Source organism: Diabrotica undecimpunctata, chromosome 2, assembly GCF_040954645.1.
Source record: "Diabrotica undecimpunctata isolate CICGRU chromosome 2, icDiaUnde3, whole genome shotgun sequence".
NCBI classification, from domain to species: domain Eukaryota; kingdom Metazoa; phylum Arthropoda; class Insecta; order Coleoptera; family Chrysomelidae; genus Diabrotica; species Diabrotica undecimpunctata.
The window spans coordinates 47,953,777-47,975,257 of record NC_092804.1 but is presented as its reverse complement, the minus strand read 5'-3'; the positions used below and the strand labels follow the sequence as shown (position 1 = coordinate 47,975,257).

At 31.8% G+C, this 21,481-nt stretch overlaps 2 protein-coding genes across 5 annotated transcripts in view; one reads left to right on the top strand and one right to left on the bottom strand.

Annotated features, from left to right (window-relative positions):
* LOC140434504 (very long chain fatty acid elongase 7-like) overlaps window positions 1–21,481 on the top strand; it is a 354,979-nt gene that overhangs the window by 134,203 nt on the left and 199,295 nt on the right. The window contains exon 2 of one of the 4 annotated variants that reach the window (XM_072522820.1): window positions 18,094–18,131. The exons of the other annotated variants lie outside the window; for them this stretch is intronic. The gene's annotated coding sequence lies outside the window, so the exon portion shown is untranslated. The remainder of the gene's footprint in view (window positions 1–18,093; window positions 18,132–21,481) is intronic. 4 annotated transcript variants of the gene reach the window in all.
* Window positions 2,937–15,178, bottom strand: LOC140433668 (uncharacterized). Its single transcript, XM_072521648.1, has 2 exons — window positions 14,777–15,178; window positions 2,937–3,020 (listed from the first exon to the last, which is right to left on the bottom strand). The coding sequence occupies exons 1-2, from the start codon at window positions 15,176–15,178 to the stop codon at window positions 2,937–2,939; spliced, it is 486 nt and encodes a 161-aa protein (XP_072377749.1).

Below are 21,481 nucleotides of genomic sequence, written 5' to 3'. Positions count from 1 at the left end.
AATTGAATTAAACTAGATCAAATAATATCTATTTAATTTCTCAGGGTTCTTTACTACACAATAAATTTATTTTACTTTTAATTCGTGGCTTCTAGTATTTCCTGGATGCTGGCTTTCTTTAGGATAGACAAAGGGAATAAATATTATAAAACAATTTATAATCTTATTTTATATAAAATAATCACCATTTATTTCAGTACCATATATAACTATCACCATAAAAATTGTATACACTGGATTATCTATTCCTCAGAGCAAAAGAAAACTTAATTTTGTTATTTCCCTTTTAAAACCAATTTATTTAATTTACCGCAAAATTGTTCTCAACACCTTTCTTAAAAACAAACAAATTTTCTTATATGCAAATTTTCTGAATTATGAATTCAATTCTTTTTTATCAATTGCTTTATGGTATGAGTTTAAATAAAATATATGGTGTACATATAACGCTTATTTCACAAACAAATTGTTTGACCTTTTTTATCTTCTTTCTGCGATGTTTCCCAACGGATACTGACTTAGTCTCCGGATTGTGTTCCCGAAATACTGTCCAATTTTCCAAAGCGCGTGTGGCTCTGCTTCCTCCCTAAACTGTTACACAAAAAAAACAGCGCTCGTTCAGTTTCTCTCCAAATTAAAACAAAACACCTCCGACTAGTTTCACAATAATAATAATGGGACTCTTTCCGCAAAATGCGTCTCCCGCCTCTAATGGTTATCTTGTACAAACTTTATATAACTTTTTTCCTTTTCTTAGAGATTTAGAAGTCTCTTCGGACACAAGGAATTTGAGATTCTCGACATGGGTCTCGATTCGCCTACAACTATTCTGCTCACCAACTTAAATTCACACACAAAAACTTATACATCTTTTTCACACACTGTTCTTAAACTGGACTTCTTGTTCTGGCTGTTAAAAACACAGTATTGATTCCACACACTGTTCTTAAAGTGGAATTCTCGTTATCGATCTTAAAAACACAATGATTCAAATCTCCTTATTCAGTTTTCAAGTCGACTGTCCTATTCTCCTCCCCTAGTACTTTCTAGCCAATCAACATTCATTCATACAAATTCATCCCACTACCAAACTTCAAATTTTTCTAATTTTAAAATTCAAGGAATCAAGCGTGTTTACTGTAATTGGTTTTTCCCCCAATTAACAGGATATGATAACGACTAAGCTTTCTTTTGTTTTGCTACAGGCAAATGCCTCTTTGTTAAAGATAACATCTATTCATAGCATTACCTTCGAAGAAAATAATATACAACCCAATATATATCTAACATTAATTTTAAATTCTTATCTGATATAAAACCATGTATAATTATTTGTAAATTTGTAAAACAATACGTTCTTACTTTCTAAATAATCCCGAATTGTTTTTCTATACAAATGTTCTTAGAAACTATTCACTGTTTTAAATCCACTGTTATCCGAAAACACTTATTACAAATAAAACATTATATTTATAAATTTTTAACCTATACAGTGTCTTGAATATTTATCATCTCATGGTATTTTTAAAATAAAAATTTATTTTATTTTCGACCTGTTTTAGAGTCATAACAATAAATACATAGCTATTACAGCAAACTGAGTCTTAGCATCAGTTATCAACATCAGTTTTATGCCATATTTTCATGGCTTATTTGATATGTATCACATTAGTGCATGCATTTTTCCCAATGGTAAATACATCCTGACAATTTTCAAAAAACATTTCAAAAATGTCATTAATAAGAGCCGCTGCTGTTTCTTTGAGTATTTCTTTCCTAGATGTGGCATCATCAAACCTCAAGCAATTTATCAAAACACTAAATCGTTTTCCGCTCAAACCAGTCCTAAAAATCTCTCTTCCATTTCCATCTTCATTAAACATGGCGTCAATATCTTCATCATTAGATTTATGTATCGCGGTATATATTAGTAGCCCCATAAATGCTCGTATTTCAGTACTATCCGTATCTTTCAAATCTGTTTGTGTCTCTACAGCAAACCTTGTTCGAATTTCTGCAACATTTATAGTATTTGTATACTTCACTATAGTATTTATAATAGCTTCACAGATGAGAGAGTTCCATGTATCTTCTGGAGTGGCTTCATCTCCTAAAGTACGAACAAGACCTTTTAACCCTCGTAGGGTTATGACTATATTATGTTGTGGAGTTCGCACATTCTTCACAGTTTCATTTACCGCCCACCTTTGTCCATCTTTCCGACAATAGTACTTTTTCCCAATTTCATCCTCATTCTCTTGGTCTAATTTTTTATCAATATTTTCATCATTTTTGAAAAAGATTGTTCATTATCATCACTTTCACTTGAAGGTCGATATTCATGTTCTTGTATATCCATCATATCATATCCATCTTCTATATCAGACAAGTCAGATTCTTCCTCATTATACCATCTTAAAACAGTACTTTCGAAATTATTGTCCAATGAATTAACTTTTTTTGATTCACTAGGAACCAAATCCATCTGTTGGAACCTTGATTGATCTCCACCAATTATTCGGGGGAAAGCTTATTAAATTACTTTCCCCTGTGGGTGTACAGTACCAAATATTTTAGGACCATGGACTGTACAAGAGTTTCCTTCGATATATGCAAGCAGACTTCACGGCGCTGATTCCGTATGTGTTTGGTTTTATAGGGGTTTGTACTTAGAGAAAAATAAGAGTAATTAATCGATACTACACATTTAATAACGAGAATATTTACAAAAGCACTATTACTAATTAAAAAGAGTTTGCTTTAATACATTGTTCATTATTCTACCGGCGTTTTAGGGCGCGCGAACCTAGCGAAAACTAATGCACGTTTCACTGCACTTTTTAGAGTAAGAGATTATAGCGTACCAAGTACCAGCACACAGCCGATACCTTCGGCTGTTGAATTGAGACACTAATCACATCTGCAATTCTTTTCGACTAGAACCAAACCTTATCTTGTCTACCGATCGGCGTCAGTTTAACCCAAGGAGGCCCTTCTAAGAATTTTATGGCACAAACACCCTGCAATCAAAAGGTACAGTCTGTCGCATAAGATAAAATTCAACATTTGTGGAAATGAAAAATAAACTGAACTTAATATAAAATGTTGTTTTTACAACACCATCTAAAAATAATAGATTTTACACAAAAATCTTTAATTTTATAACAATTACAAAATTTACCTTAACGCTGACGTGGAGTCACTGAGACTCTAATTTCTAATTTGAACGTGTTCACAGTACCCTAGCTGAATACCCACTCAATACCAATAACTACCAATAGTTACTTAAAAGTTCATAAGCGCCCGCAAGATTCAAGGTCACCGAAAAAAAGTTACAACTTCTAAATTATTAGGAGTCTGCGTGACTCCAGCTCACCGGTTACGGATTAAGGACATTAAAAGAATTATTGATTTGACATATATATATATATATATATATATATATATATATATATATATATAGAAGTTTTTGTTTTTGTACATATTTATGCTTCAACATCAAAGAATCATTGGCATAGTATAATTTAAAATTTTAGAATTTATTTAGTACCTAAACCTACCACATTTATGGAATATGATGAAAAATTTTTCATATCAGTTCTGTCACTTAATATTGCTGTGAGATATCTTATTTATATTAAAGAAGCTCCATGGAATATAAAGGACATTCCAGTAGAATATGGCGAACACTGAGCACAATATCACATAAGTAGCACTGTGGTTATAATTCACTATCCAGCAGATGTTGATGGGTAATAGCGGTGTGACCTATTTTCAGACGAGATAGGATAGTTTAATGTAAACGCTTATTGGGGGTTGATTTCCAAGGTAATATCGAATGCTTTACTTCTCGTAGTTTGGATGTTTGAGATTGATTCCACTTGGTATGCCAAGCATTGATTACTAAGTTATGGATTATAGGTTTTGTATCTAAATGTGGAATGTGTCTGGTTTCTACAGCTTCTGGACTCGAGACTGCTAGTTTTGCCAAGGAATCTACTTTTTCATTACCAGTAATTCTAATATGTGACGGAATCCATACAAAGTTGAATTTATGTTCATAGTTTGCAGTTGGTTTAATGCTGATTTAATAAGTAGTAGACTTGAATGGCTAGGATATAAGTTATTTAAGACAGTTACAGAACATAGATAATCTGTAATCATAGCAAGGTGTTTGATACTATTTATTGCCATAAAATTTATTGTATTGAGGATAGCAGTTAACTCGTCTGTGTAAATATATGTTAATTTAAGAGGATTAGTTATTATTTTTGTTTTATTAAACATAAATGCTGCTCCAACTCCCTCTATAGTTTTAGAGGCATCGGTATATATAAGATTATGGTTACTGCATATCTTGAGTTCTTGAAAGACATGTTGATATATTACTTTGAGGTGGTGATCTGCTTTTTTGTATATAGACAGTTTGGTATTAATAGTTAAGATGAAAAACAGTTTAAGGAGGAACAGTCATTTGGCAAACAATAGGTATTTGGAAATTTGAATTGAAGTTCATTGAGGTTTCTATTTACCCTTTTATAAAAAGGAAGGTCAAGCCTAGCATGTGTTGTAAAAATATTCCTAAAACGGTCTGAATTTACGTAGTGGTTAACAGGATTCATAGGATTTACCTGTATTGATAGTAAGGCTAGTAGGACAGTAGGGCGAGTATAAACGGCACCTGCTACGGTTCGATTGTATTGGCCCACCTGTTGTGTGCAACAGTTTTTAAAATATTAAGTGCAGATTGACAAGTTCTTTTTAGATCATGTGGTGATTCCAGGATAATCTATCAAATGTCATGCATAACCATTAAATTTTCTCAAAATATTTTATTTCTTTATTAAATAGTTTTAATTTTGGAGTGATGGCTATGTTTTTAAAAATAACATAGTTTTTGATTTTGTTGTTGATAATTGAAGACCAGTAGAATTTGTCCATTCGAGATTCGAGAGCCGAATGGGATCAGATAGATTAGCGAACGTCTGTAAAAACAACAAGCCGTATAGCAGAAGACCCGTTGGAAGGACTCCAAAAAGGTGGCAAGATAATGTACAGTCAAGAATGACTGAAACAGAATAAGAGGCAGAGAAACAGGAGTAATCCTAGTCGCACGAAGAAGAAGAAGAGGAAGAGATTCTATAGTACCTACTTTCTGAAGATAAGCTTGGAGAGTTTTATCATTTATTTCCTTAACAAAAATGATTGAATTATTAAAAAATAGTCTAGCTTATGTCACAAGTGGAGATAATATTATTTATAACAATAACAAATAGGGAAGCGCTTCAATTAGATCCTTGGGAAATTCCCAAGTAATACAACAAAGTAATACAAAAGTAGATAAAGTACCGTTAACTCATACAATAAAAGTTCGATGAATAATACCATGTCGTCAACTGTATCGTATGCTTTTGTTATATCAAAAAATACTGCGATACTTTTTGGCCACATGCCATTGCTTCATGAATGTCAAAATCAAAACTAATAAGATTATCAAATGTTAACGATTTTTCCAGAATCCGCTTTGCTTCTCTGCAAGTAATTGTTTTATTTAAACTTTTATTTAAAATTTATAAACTTCAGGTTTTTGGGAATTTGCCATGTCTCCATGTATTATTATAGATATCCAGCAAATATTTCTTTGCAGATGAAGGAATTTTTTGAAGAAATATTGCAGGGATGTTATGAGAACCGGGAGAAGATTTTTTCATAATATTGAGTATTCTAATTCATCCACGGTTATGGAATAATTTAAAGGAAAAAGGTCGTCACGCGCTATATCAATACCTTTGAATTCAGCTCTTTCTTTTTTCTGGTCAAAATATCTGGAGGAAGGGAATCATCGCTTAAGAGTCTTTTAAAACTAGCTAAATAATATATTGGCTATTTCTAGAGGGAAGTGTGTATTTTTTGTTTTTTTTTTTCTAAAGAGTTAATCTGGTGTGAGGTATTTTTCTCGGATATCTTTCTTACCATGTGCCACTCTTTATTAATTGGTGTGGATGAATTTAACTCTAAAATAAACTTTTTCCTTGATTCTCGTTTACTTTTTGAATGATGAATTTAGCTCAATCTTTAAGTTTATGTGTATTTGAATTCTATTTAGTTTTCGAGTGTTTTAAATTTTCTGAATCGATTTAATGCTGTTTTTAATAGTTTAATAAGACATTGGAAAACTCTTGAATTTGACTATCAATAATATTATTTGTAATGTATTCATTTTATTTAAAACTAGATTATAATAGTCTTGCCAATTGTCAAAATGAGTATTTCTTCTATCATTTAGTAGGTTTATCTGAAAATTGTCCAACACTATTTCGATTCTACGACCTAATTTTTTTTTATTCTTATATCTAATATTGAAAGAAGAAGAAGAAGAAGAAGAAGAAGAAGAAGAAGGCCTTCAGTTGCCTGGAAAGAGAATATATATATATATATATATTGTAAAGACTACGACCGTCAATTTATATTTCTAAAGTATTCAACTAGTGAATTCAGAGGTTTAATCGGTCATTCAGGTTGGCAAATAAAAAAAGAAGTCAACTACTTCATAAGTTTATTGAAGACGTTTCGCTTTATATTTCTAAAGCTTCATCAGTTCTCTAAAATATAACAAATGACATTGAGTTTATAAGAAATACAGATATAGTTCATAACTTACAACTCAATATGTAGTATGTTATCGATGTTATCATATCTACTGTACACTTTACTCCTTATTTAAAACTAACTTAACCAAAAAAGAAAAAACAAAAAACAAAAACAAAAAACACACAAACTTTGCAGAAAATAATGTTCATATTCGTAGATATGAATATTTAAAAAAATTTAAACGAACATTTGGCTTCATTTAGATGGTTCTCCACTGAAGACCAACAAAGTTCTGATTTATTGCAATCTAAGCAAACAACTTGACGCGATACCGAAAATTTTTTTTTAAGGGCCATGTGTCACCAAATTCCAAGGTTTGAGACAATTATGAACTTCTACAGGGGACATTGCATAATTAGTTGGACAGGTGGAATTTATATGGCGGAAATATTTGATATATTATTTTTAATTTATGTTTTAATGAATCTTGAAAATAGGGGATAATTTTGTTATTATTTTGAACAAAAAATACGCCAACTTTTAATAAATGATACCAATTATTCTTCAGTTAAAACCGCTATATACCGCTCTGGTGTGACCTAAAGAGGTCGAAATACGTATAAGCGGCTTGCCGCTGCCCTGTATCGAAAAAAAAATCTAATACCGTCATTATGTAATAAATAATAATATATTAAGGATAATACTATTTATTATTACCTGAAAATCATATCAGCAACGTAAATCACTGGATACTTACTTTGGAAGGCAACACGGTAATTAAATCTACCTCAATTAACCATCCCTTTATTCAAATAGGTGATGGAATATGGGGTAGGAGCAACAAAGAAAAAGCCAAAGCGTTTGCCAATTATCTGGTGAATGTGTTTCACTCGAATCCTCTAGATAACAATAACCTTGATATAACGAACGAGACCCAAAAGTTTTTAAAATCACGATTCTTGTAAAAAATCGCTACCAAACAAGTTCACCAGAAGATACAATTAGATTTGAACCCTAAGGGGAACTCTTCTGGATGCGACCTGATTAAAGCCAAATTCCTTAAAGAATTCTCAAAAAAGTTAATTCTGCACTTGACACAGATATTTAATGCAATCTTAAGAACGGGCTACTACCCCCATTCCATATAAAGTGGCACAAATTATTGCAATACCTAAGCAGATAAACCTACCAAAGACATTAAATCATATAGATCTATTAGTCTACTACCGATAATATCAAAGGTTGTTGAAAAACTACTATTGGATAGGTTACAAACAATTCTTAGAGAACGCCAACCAATACCTAACCACCAGTTTAAATTTAAACAAGAATATGCCACCACTGAGCAAATACATACAGTCTTTAAATATATTCATGAAGCTCTAGAAGAAATGAAATACTGTTTAGCAGCCCTTTTGGATATTTCTCAAACCTTTGATAGAGTTTGGCACACTGGTCTACTTTACAAACTTAGAAAAGTCCTTTCCTTAAATGATTTTCTTTTTCTTAAGTCTTGCCTCTAGGACCGATATTTCCCAGTAAGACTAATGCCTTACTGGGAAATAGTATTACTGGGTATTATCAGTACACAATCAAAGTAGGGTTTCTATTGAGTAGTGTTCTGGGACCTGTTCTTTACCTAATATTTACAGCTGATCTACCTACAAGCAATAGTACCATCACAGCAACGTACGCAGACAGTAAAGCAAGGTTAGCTTTACAGTTAAACCCCAACGTTTCTTCCCAGCTACTACAGGAGAATCTAAACAAAACACAAATTTGGTTGAGGCAGTGGAGAATAAAACTAAATGAGAGCAAGTCAATCCATAATGCTCAGCAAGTTTGTTAAATAACCAAGACTTACAACAAAAAACTCATGTCAAATACCTGGATATGTATCTCGACAGGCGGTTAACATGGAAGAAGTGTATATTCATGAAAAGAAAACAATAACTTAAGCTTAGCAGACTTAACTGGTTACTAGGTAAAATATTACAACTATCTCTACATAACAAGGTCTTAGTGTATAAATCAGTCATAAAACAGTATGGAGTTATGAGATCAAGTTGTGGGAATCAGCGTCCAGGTCTAATGTAGATATTTTGGAGAGATTTCAATCAAAAGTCCTTTGCGTCATTACAAATGCACCGTGGCACAAATTGTTTCCAAAAATATGCTATGAGGCGCATCCTCCTATGTGGTTATTAGCGCCAGTTGGTATTATAGCATCCTCATCATTATCATCATGGTGCTACATCTCTTAAAGTATAATTTCTGTGCCATTCTGCTCCGTGCCTTATATAACATATATAACAAATATATTCTCAGCTTCTTGTGTTACCCCTTCTATCCACCTCAGCTTTGGCCTACCCTCACTTCTCATTCCCACGGGTTGCGCTGTTAAAATATTTTTATCATGTTTGATTCCGGGGTCCGGGATACATGTCCTGCCCACTGCAGACGATTTTGCTTGATTAAAGTTCTAATGTCATTTCCACCAAACTTATGCTTGTAGGTATTCTGCAGTGCAAAGGTATATCTACTCTTGCATATTTCGTTTTCACAGCATGATCCGAATATCTCACGTAGTACCTTTCTTTAAAAAATTGGTAGAGAGGATTCATCTTATACAGTTATTATACAAGTCTTATAAAAGTTTTTCGAGATAGACTTTTGTAAGCTAAGTACTTTGTTAGACCATGATAACACCTGTTTGTAATTATAATTCCCTTGATATGTCCCCAGATATATAAACTCTTTGACTGCTTCAAAGTTTTGTTCATTGACAATTAGATCTGCATCAACATTTTCAGCTCCTGTGTTTGTGTTAGTCGGCATACATTTGAATTTATTTTGATTTATATGTAATTCCATTTGTTCTGCTGCTGCTACTAGCTCTGTTACTTACCGTGGACCTCGCGCTGATTCTTGTTATTAGTGTTGTATCAATCGCGATTGAGTCGTTCGTTTTGATTCAATCACTTCAAAGTATCGACCGACCGAATCCCGCTAGTTCATAACGACCGATTGTGAGGTGACAAAAATCGATTGATCGACCGCCGACGGTGCCGATCGAACCAAAACAAAATCCCACAGCAAACACACTTATTACTTTCGGCACAGCATAAGGAACAAATTTGTGTCTATGCTGTATTTTCGGTCCTTGGTCGCTCCTCATTTGCGATGAAGACCGATATATGGCATGCGGCTGAATGAGCCGCATGTTAAAACCAACACCATGATAGTATCGTAGCAAGTAAAAAGAAATGTACACAGAGGTCCCCTAGATATTGATAAAAAGATTACTACTGTTTAGCATTTTTGTTACTCTTCTAATAAGTATATGTACCGTAGGTTTTAATTTAGAATATTCTCAAATTTGCAGTACCTATAGATTACAGAAGACTTAACCAAGATTAAATCAATCATGCATTTAACGAAAAACAGACCCTTGTTAATATTTCTATTTGATATTGCAACAATAGATTTAAAAAAGAAACATTCTTTGACTTAAATTTCTCCAAGCATTTAACGACTGACTATGTAAACAATACTGCGTGAAAATATAGTTTGTATAGCAGTCAATTTTTCAACACAAATTAAGCAAAATTGTATTTTTATACTTAGCCAATACATCATTTTTGAATACCTATGTACCTGATACATAGGTATATACTACCTGATAGAACAAAATATATACTAACCAAAAAATACAATACAGAAGTTACAATACCAATCAGAACACTAACAACTATTCACTATCTAAGACCTACTCGCACTAACATAAACGAATGAAGGACAATGAAGATTAACACATATAAATCGTAAGCAATGGTCCCGGTTTTCAGTCAATTCAGCTCAATCAATCGATTACTCGTTATTTCTTTTAAATGGCAACGAAAAGTATTGAAACGAACGAACGATTGAAAGGATTCGATCGTATTCGGAGTCACAACATTGGCATTGACACAACACTACTTTTTATAATGTCCACGTCGTCAGCACATGTTAAAGTGTGGACCGATCTATTAAATACAATTTCCCTAATTTCTAAATTAGCATCTCGTATGACTTTTTCGAAGGCTATGTTATTCAAATGGGGTTGACGAATCGTTCTGAATTTTTACTACTGATAGCATCTTGGCCATTGTCACTTTTATCGTGATGAATTTCTAACTCATTTATAGCGTTGTAAAAACTTGCTCTTATAACACTGTCATATGCCGCTTTAAAATCGAGAAAAAAACGGTACACATCTATATGTGCATTACAAAATATTTATTTTATTGAGTTACATTGGTTTATATACTTTATTGTACAAGTTTACAGCTTTCTTCTCCTTTTTTAGATGCAAATCCACTAATGGATGTTAGCGATCACATTTTCCATTAATTCTCTATTTCTTGCAATATGTATCAGAGATTGTATGTCGTTAATCCCTGTCCATTGCCTTATGTTTCGGAGCCAGGACATTTTCTTGCGTCCCATTCCTCTCTTGCCTTCAATTTTACCCTCGATTATAAGTTGGAGGAACTGGTATTTTTCATTTCGCATGATGTGACCTAGATACGCCGTTTTCCTTTTCTTGATGGTTTCGAAAAGTTGGCGTCTTGGTTTATTCTTTTAAGGACATCTATATTTGTGATTTTCGCTGTCCATGGTATTTTTAGGATACGGCGATAGAGCCACATTTTGAAAGCTTCTAATCTGTTTATACAGCTTTAACAGCTTTAACAAAATTTATTTCAAGTTACTATTTCGAATATTTACCTACTGTTTTCTTTTAAATACCCACTAAAATTTTAGGGAAAATTTTAGTAAGGACATTCAAGTAAGATATATAGCACAGTTAAAGCACGATTAAGTTACTTTTTGGGTTCGTGGTCAAATACCACACATACACAAACACACCCTCATCATCTGATGAAATATTCCTAACCATGGTTTTAAATTAATTAAATAAAGCTTCTCGTTTGTAAGCGTTTTTCTTTCTTTATATTTGTAACACATACAGCACATAACTCTGCTAATCAAAATTAAAATACTGACTATGTAAATTTCTGATACATTAAGAAGTTTACACAAAAAATAGACAAAAATTATATTTTCTATAGGTTAATTTAGTACTTTGAACTTGATTAATGAGTATGAGGACATCTATAAACGCAACATTAACCAAAATAGTCGTGTAAATTATTCTCATTATTACCTGAAAATCTACTTGATTGTTTATATTTTCTATAGGTTAATATATTGACCTATAACATTATACGCTATAGGCAAGTATTGCAAAAAGTTCAAGACTTCGTATAACCGTGAGATATACTCAACTGCATTGTTTTAGAAAAGATATTTAATTTAAATATGTTTCTAAACACTTATATATAATATTGTCTAAGAAAAAGCAGAAAAATAAAGTAGAAAAATACGATTTCACATGCAAATAGATATGATAAGAAACGAAGAGACATTAAAAGTAAAAGAAATTTATTATACCTTTGCGAACATAAAATAACGAGGACTGTTAATAGACAGATCGCGTGAAAACAATACAACAAGGAAAATCAATAAATAATAATCTCCTAATAAATTTAATTTTGTAAAGTATATTTGTATATCATCATCATCATCATCATGTGCAGCTTTATCAACCGTTTCCAATTACGGTGCAGCCTCCCTTATTTCAATGTTATTCTATGTTCTTATTATTATTCGACGATGTCTTAGTTATACGTTGTTCTAATAATTTGCGCTCATTTGCGCCCATATTTTTCTATCTTGTGCTATTCGAGACCACGTTGTTCCTGTTAATTTTCTAATATCATAATCCCATCTGAGATTCGGGCGCCCCTTTGGCCTCTTAGCGTTCCTGGGGTACCACATAGTTGTTCTAGTGGTCCATCTGTTATCTGTTCTTCTTGCCATATGTCCTGCCCATTGCCATTTCAGGTATTTTATTCTTTGGATTACATCAGTCACCTGGGTTTGCCTCCGTATCCATTCAATTCTTTTACGATCCCTCTTTGTTATCCTAGCATACATCTTTCCATTGCTCTTTGAGTTACTTGGAGTTTCGACGTTATTTCTCTCTTTAATATCCAAGTTTCACATCCATATGTCAACACGGGTAATATGCATTGATCAAATACTCTCTTCTTGAGGTATAGTGGCATTTTGGACTTGAAGACTATGGAATTTCGTCCGAATGCTGACCACGCTTGTTTTATTCGTCTGTTGATTTCCGGAAGTAGTGATCCCGATTTATGTATGAGCTGTCCCAGGTATATGTATTCATCTACTACTTCTAGCGAGGTTTCATTAATTTTTATTTCCACGTTGGCGATCAGATCATTGCACATTATTTTAGTCTTTGCTAGGTTCATTTTTAGGCCTACTTCGTTGCTGGCTGTATTAAGGTCAGTAATTTGCAGTTGTAATTCTTCAGGACTTCTAGCAATTAGAATGATGTCATCAGCGAATCTAAGATGGTTAAGGTATTTTTCATCTATACATAGACCTTGGTTGTTCCAGTCTAATTTCCGGAAGATATTTTCTAAGGTTGCAGTGAAGAGCTTAGGGGATATGGTGTCTCCTTGTCGGACTCCTTTCTGAGTGGGAAATTCTGGGGTATTTTCATATATGCTTACTCTAGCTGTGGCCTCTTTGTATATATTTGCTAGCGTTTCGACATATGGTTTATCTACTCCTTGGTCGACAAGAGCTTCTATGACTGCTCTTGGGTATACGGAGTCAAATGCCTTCTCGAAGTCTATGAATGCTAGCGCCAGTGGTAGATCATATTCTTTTGTTCTGCTCATTACTTCCCTTAATGTTTGAATATGATCCATTGTGCTGAAGCCACTTCTAAAGCCTGCTTGCTCTCGGGGTTGTGCAGCGTCAAGTGTGTTCTGTATTCTGTTGTTAATGATTTTGGTGAATACCTTGTATATCACAGGTAGCAAGCTGATCTGTCTATAATTTCTAATGTCTTCCTTGCTACCTTTCTTGTGAATAAGGATTATGTTGGCTGAATTCCACTTTTTTGGAATATGTCTCGATTTTAGGCAGTCTGTGTATATTTTTGCTAGGATTTTCCAAGTTATTTTACCAGCAATCTTTAGAAGTTCGGCTGTAACACCGTCATTACCGGCTGCCTTGCCGTTCTTCATGCTCTTAAGAGCTGCCTTTACCTCATCCACGAGAACATCTGGTACATCTTCTTGAACCGCAATTTCTTCTTCGCCTATTTCTTGTGCTTCCGGAGCTTTATATAGACCCTCGTAGAATTCGGTTACATGTTTTATTATTTCATTCCTATTTGTGATCCTTCCGTTGTTGTTTCCCAATGCTATTATTTGCTTTCTACCGATTGCCAACTTACTCTTGGTTTTCCTATAGCTTTTACGGTTTTTGATTGTATTTTGTACAATTCGTTCATTGTAAGTTTTTATATCTTCTGCGATCTTTTTCCGTATTACTTTGCACAGTTCGGTATATTCAATTCTATTAATATTGGAGTTAATTTTCATTTCTCTTCGTTGTTTCAGGAGAGCTGTTGTTTCATCTGAAAGTTTTCTATTGCTGTTGTGTGTTTGTGATCCTCCAACTTCTTTGGCGCAATTTAAGATTGTTTCCATTAAGTGTGTGCTATTCGTTGGGTCTTGTAATTTTTCTTGAATTAAATTTTGATAGCGTTCCGAGTTGTTGCTTAGGTTAGTGATATTTACCCCTGCAGTTGGTTTCTGGAGTAATTTCATTCTTTCTAGTTTAGTGTTTAGAACGATCCGAGGACTAATTAGTCTGTGATCGCTACCTGTTCGGAATTTGTTGAGCACACTTACATCCTTTATGGTTTTCAGCTTATTAGTTAGGATGAAATCTATTTCGTTCTTGGTAGTTGCATTGGGAGCTAACCATGTCCATTTCCTATTGAGGTTCTTCTTAAAATAGGTATTGGCGATTGAGAGGTTCTGGTAATGTGAACCAGTCTCTCTCCCCTTTCATTTCTTTCTCCAATGCCAAAGTTGCCGACACATTGTTCTTGATTTGATTGTTTACCCACTTTGGCATTAAAGTCCCCGACTAGATACTTAAATTGGCTTTTGTTCTTGTTAAGCACCTCAGTTATTTCATTGTAGAATTCCTCTATTTCCTCATCGGAGTGGGATATGGTTGGTGCATATACTTGCACAATTTGGATGGTGTATCTTCTGGATAGTCTTAGACTTAGACTAGCTACTCTGTCTGAGGTGCTTGCTACGTCGACTATTCTATCCTTCCATTTCTTATTAATTAGGAACCCCACTCCACTTGTTCGTCCATTTTTTGTTCCTTTGTGATAGAGGATGTTGCCCGATTCAAGTTCTATTAACTCTTCGTCCTTTTGTCTTACTTCGCTTATTCCGATGACATCCCATTTAATATTGACTGCTTCATTTTCTAACTCTATGAGTCTTGCCTGGTTCGCTAACGACCTGCAGTTATAGGTCGCTACGTATAGTGTTGTTGATCTGGCTGGGTAGTGGTTTAGACTCCGCAGATTCTTAGCACCCTCTGCCCTCCTGATTGGTTCCCGAGAACTACCCATCTCGGGGTCAGTTGGGCCTACGGAGAATGAGGGCCGTGGCTTTCTTTTTCCTTTATTCATAAGGGGTCGAGAGGCATACCTTACCACGCTGCCTCAGGTCGGGTTGGTAAGGGGCAAGTGTTGTCGTACAATGGCTTTTGCCAGTAACCATTGAGTTATATTATATTAATTAGATTTATAGTTCCATCGTTGATTAAAATCAGTTTCCCAGACATCGAGGGGAGCATTATCTAAAAAATTGAATGTTTCACATTTTTCATCAAAATTATCATCATTGTTGTTGTATTTTGGATCAAAAGTCGTATTATTCATAAAAACTGTAACAAAATGAGATTTTCTGTTGCTATTTTATCCATTTACTTAACCAAATTTCAAATTTTAATATATATGAGATCTTAACGGAATTTTTCATATATTGTCATTTTGACAGTTTTGTTATATAAATAATCAACTGGATGCATTTTCATAAAAAAGGTACTTTGGGGTATCGTAAACATTTTTTTATAATTTTTTATAAATTTGTATATATATATATATATATATATATATATATATATTGAGATGATTGGTGTTGTGATTAGATGATTAGATAAAAAGTATTTGGTTATTTTAATAAGTTATATACTAGAGAATTTTATAAAAATTATTTATATGAGGGTATTCTTAAGAAATTAGCATATAATAAGTGTAATAAAGTTTTATTTTAATAATTATAATATTGTAAATATATTTAAGTGAGCCATGTGCATAGGCAACCAGATATACCTACTTTGAATAAGTGTCATAAGTTACAGAAATTAATAATTACGAATATAAGTGGGGTTATAATAATATGTTGTTTAAAATGTGTAGTTTATTAAATTAGAGTGTTTAAGTTACTGATTTAAGTTTATATTCTGATCTGAAAAGCCTAAATGTCGATAAAATTCTCGATAGAAAAGTAAAGATTTCTCTAGAATACAGAATTTAACCTTTGTTTACGCTAGAACGTTCTCGAATATGGTTATGTCTGTGAAATGGACATAACCAGAACATATTCTTTTTCGAGAACAATCATATAGAACAATTCGAATATGATTTCTTGCCAGATGAGTCTGGAACATGAAAAAAGATATAAATACCCGGTGATTTGGATTCAAAGTTGAGTTACAGTTACTATGAGGCCAGTCAGTTAGTAAGAAAGTTAGTTAGAAGACAGACACATTTAGTTAGTGAAGTCAATTGTTTAGTAAGTTCAAGATAGTCAGTCAGAAGGTCCAGATGTTCAATATAATAAGTTCAATGAAGATTAACAAAAAGTATAAAGATAATATTATTGAAGATTAAAAATTATGTTATGTAAAAATGGTAATTGGATAATGGAAGAAAGTATCAATTGAAAATTAAAATTATATAATATTTGGTGATTGGATATTGGTGTATTAAAAAGAAGAATAAAAATAAATGCTGTTAAGAACAAAACTATTTTAAATTGGTGGAATCTGATAATTGGAAAAAGTAATTTCACAAAAACAAGGATAACCGAGGCTGAGAACGAAGACATTGAGTGGTGATTAAAATCTTTATTTTGGAGAACATTTTCATTTAGGCATTCAGTGAAAGAAAGGTACAAAATTTTGTTAATATAATTTAGTTAGTATCATAAGAATTTCAATTTTAAAGATAGTTTGTTTAAAATTTACATTATCTATATAATTTAATTAGTTTCATAAGAATTTTAATTTAAAGATAGTTTATTTTAAATTTTACATTGGTTATGTTAGATATATATGTGTGTTTCATAATAGATATAATAAAGATAATTTCAAAAAGTGCTTACCAACTAATTCTTTGAAAACCGCGATAAAAACCCTATATATATTATTAAAAACACTCATTGCTCATCATTCACAAATAAAACATCATAACAATATATATATATATATATATATATATATATATATATATATATATATATATATATATATACAAATTGTCGAACACTCCATCAATACAGGTCACAAATTTGACTATACCAATGTTAAAATCCTACAAACAGCAACTAATTATAAAAAGGGGCTGTTTATGGAAATGTGTTATATTATTAAAACAAAAAATGTAATAAATTACTAACCAGATACGAATCAGCTTAGCAGCATCTACAGCTATATTCTGCAATTCATTTAAGTCAATATTAATTTACGATATACCTGCTACCTTATTTTTTGTATATTAGAAATTTAATATATATATATATATATATATATATATATATATATATATATATATTTTTTTTTTTTTTAATATATATATATATAAATATATAATCAATATATATATATATATACTAAATTTTATTTGTTTTATTTTTGTAGGTATATGCTTATGCAAATATGTACGAAAATGTATAGAGATCAAACAAATCGAAATCTCTTTTTTGTTTCAATTGATTAAGCGAAAATTCTACTCAAAGGACAACTCTACACAATGGACAATTATTTTCCCCGTTGGCGTCCGTTATGGACAAGTATCACTGTACTTATTTTTTAATACATAATTCGTATACATAAAAAGTAAAACTGCAAATATATGATTTTCGCCATTTTCGTAAATGGAACATCCTGTATTTATATTACCGTTAAAACGTTGTTTCGTTATTTTACATATCTCTTAAATATTCACAATACCGAAAAGTAATAGTTTTTGAGAAATTTCAGTTATATTGATTATAAGTGTAATATATGGTTCTGGAAATATCTTCCTTTATCTGCGAATTTTTACATTTAACTACTATATTTTATGAGATTAAACTACAATTATAATTAAAAATATTTTATATTTGACGTTTATTATACAGCATAAATATTTATGACAATACTTGTTTATTTATAACAGAACTTTTATTGGTTTATTAGTATTTTTTTATATAATTTCAGATATTTTGTTATCGTCCACGCCGGATCCGTTAGTTGCAGTGAGTCAAACCTTACATTTTAGAGTTATGTAGAGATATTTTCGAAGGCTTGTTTATGATTTTATTTTTTTATGCTGTAGCTAAAAAATTTTAGAATCGAAAATATTTTTTATTTTATTTTTTGCCTAATATTTTATTTTTTGCCTATGTGAGTCCATTTTAAATAGGTAAAAAGAAATAAGAATAAGACCTTCTCACAATAAATTTCTTCTACTACCAACGACCGGTTTCGCATACTATAATTTGCTATGCATCTTCAGGTCTTAAAGTACATGGTAAACTAAATGCTAAAATTATAAAATCCGTATTAGTGTGCTGCCTGGTAAAGAATCTACAGCAATTATGCCAATAATATATGTGTGTGATTATTAAATATGACTTTAAAATTGATTAAAAAACAAAGTAAAATTAAGTGACAAAAAACAATTTTTTGAAATTTATTCACGGAAAATCAAAAAACTCTTTAAGCATCAAAAAATGGTAATGTAAAATTAAAACATATCTCCAATATATGGGTGTAAAACAAAAATGACTAGGAGAAACCGGGTAGTTGAGATTGAAGGAATGTATTCAAAATGCTTCTTAGTTTGTTCCTAAATCTAAATATTCAAGCCCTTAAGGCAATGATTTTAATATTTGCGAAAAAGTTAAACAATGTGTAGTTTCTATTAATACGCATGTTTATAAGGTACAAATATTTATTTTAAAATGCAAAATAATACAATAAAGAAGTACTACTATAGAAATCAAGTTAAAACTATTAAAACAAACAAACATTTTAACAAAAATTCAATTATTAATTTGCTTATTTTTTAGTTACCACATTTTTTTAAAAAAACATCAAAACTGGATAATAATTTATTTACGGTTGTAGTAGACATCTTGATAAGTACATTCTTCGTCTCACCAGCTTTTACACTTGTTTCTCCCGATCTTCCATAAGAACATGGCTACCAATTTCAGTCGTCGAGGTTTTTGGAAAAATACAATTATAGCAATTTTATTAATATTAATACACAACTTTGTAAGTACGTTAAAAATATTTTTAAAATAGACTACCAAAAATTTATTTTTATATTATTACATGTAAATGAATTACTAGGTATATTATCACTTTCAGTTTCATATAAAATTAAACTGCATCATCAAATAATACATATATGTTCACAAATATATCAATAACACCATCAAATTTCGTCTTAAGTTCTTGGTGAAAACTCACGAAAGTACTTTTCAAACTGGATGGTTAATCAATTTTACCTAAGTTACATTTACTCAACATCAGAAGTGTCTGAGTCATCGCTATCTACACAAAGTTAAACGACAATGGGTTCCCTATTGGTATCTGCCTTTATGTCTAAATTACATATCTTCTTCTTTCTACGTGTGAAAGGTGCACTTTTGCCAGATCTGAGGTAACGTTATTTATGGCTTTGTGGAAAAGCACTTTAACATCACATAACTTAAAAGTAGTATTTCAACTTGCTACCTCTTTTTTACTTGTGCCCAGATTAGCTTAATAGAATTAAGTTCACAATGGTATGCTGGTGTTTTGTGAACAAAAACCCCATGGTTATGAGCCATTCCATCAACAATATATTTCTGATATTTTTGTTTATGTTGTCCTGTAATATTTAGTAAATATGGCTTAACCGTAGACTTGCCATACCTAATTTCTTTCCTATTTAGTCATTCACTTATTATTGCTTTTTGTCAACTTGCTTTTGAAAGCTCATCTATTTGATGGTAGAAAGCAATATTAAAATGATTATTAAACCAGGTTCAATTTTTGTCAGTATAAATGAAAACCAGGTTTCAAATTTCTCAGCATCCAGTGAGTCCGTCAGGAAGAAAACCATGTTCACTACCAATAAGTGTTATTAGTTATTAGTAGATGTCAGATAGATGTTACCTGATGGAGCTTTTAAGCCTGTAGTATAAACCTTTTAATATTTATATCATACATTTGTCTTCAGTACGGTGCAGCCAAGTTAGAAAAGGAGCATGTTAACTTGGGAAAGGATCACTACAATAGTAATGTATATATATATATACACTTCAGTGCAAAATAATCGACTAAAAAGCGATATTTTAGATTACACCTTCTGTTTCAATGTAAGAAATATGAAAATAAAAAAATATATTATGCAAACAATAACTTTATTATTGAACTTACATAAACTGCTATTGCATTATTTGGAAGATGAATTATAAAAAAAACATACAATACAAACAGAGTTTCCTAAATATTCATGATTGAAGCTAACGCAATAAAGACGTTATGAACAGAGAAATCATCAATTACAAAATGAATTTATTAATTTTTCAGTATTTTATATTACCACCCCTACTCCTAATTATACTTTCCAATCGATTTCACATTAATCAGATGACTTTTCTAATAAATTCTTTGATAAATTTCTAAATGCCTCCATTGCTTCCCATTCATCATTAAGCGCAGCTCTCAATTCTATTATGCTCCTTGGTGCATGATTTCTGTCCCGGACCCTTCGTTTAAGCTCATCCCAAATGATGTCTATTACAAAAGACAATTATTTGTATTTACGTTCAAAATACACGTACTAGCCTCCAATAAAAATGTTTTTTATACATACCCACAGACAATAGGAAAAAAGGCGCAGACGGTGTGTGTTCTTTCCTTCACCATTTCGTCCATAATTTGCTTGATCGTTCAGTTAAAGAGTTGTTTATATTCGCAGATTCTTATGGGGGCCAAAATAAAAACTATACAGTTGCAAGATTTCTGTATCATTTTATTCACATAGAGAAAAGACTTAAGACCATACATATGATTTTTCCAATGAGAGGGCATTCATACATGGAAACAGATAAAAATATGGGGATTATAAATCAAAAATCAAGAGTTGAATTGCCAGAGGAATGGGCTGAAGTTTTCCGGAATTCAAGAAAAAAACCGTTTCCTTTTGATGTGATTGAAATTGACCAAAATATGCTGAAATCCTGGACTGAGTATTTTGATAACAAATTCTTTAAAAAATGTCCATTTCAAACAAGACCTATAAAAGTTTTGAAAATTGAACAAGAATCTCCCCATTTGATTTTTCATCGTCCAACGTACTATGGAAATTTCGTTTCAAATACAGTGATTCCAAAGGTCAAAAAACCAATGATACTCCAGTTACCTTTAGCATCTCATCAGCAGCTGCTACCTCTTTCTAGAGAAAAATTTGAAGATGTAGTGTCCCTTAGTGCATTTTGTTCCAAAGAAGCTCAGCAGTACTTTGAATCTTTACCACATCAGTAAATAAGTATTCTTCTTAAGTATATTGTTTTTTAATTATAATGAAAGATAATAAATTCCTTGTTTA

Bases quoted from the DNA above. Each gene is read 5' to 3' on its own strand.
- LOC140433668 (XM_072521648.1), bottom strand. From the start codon at position 15,178: ATGGGTAGTTCTCGGGAACCAATCAGGAGGGCAGAGGGTGCTAAGAAT. The intron at 3,021-14,776 runs GTATATGCACCA...TTTTGATTGCAG, and splicing joins ACACCATCCAAATTGTGCAA to GGTGTTTGTGCCATAAAATT.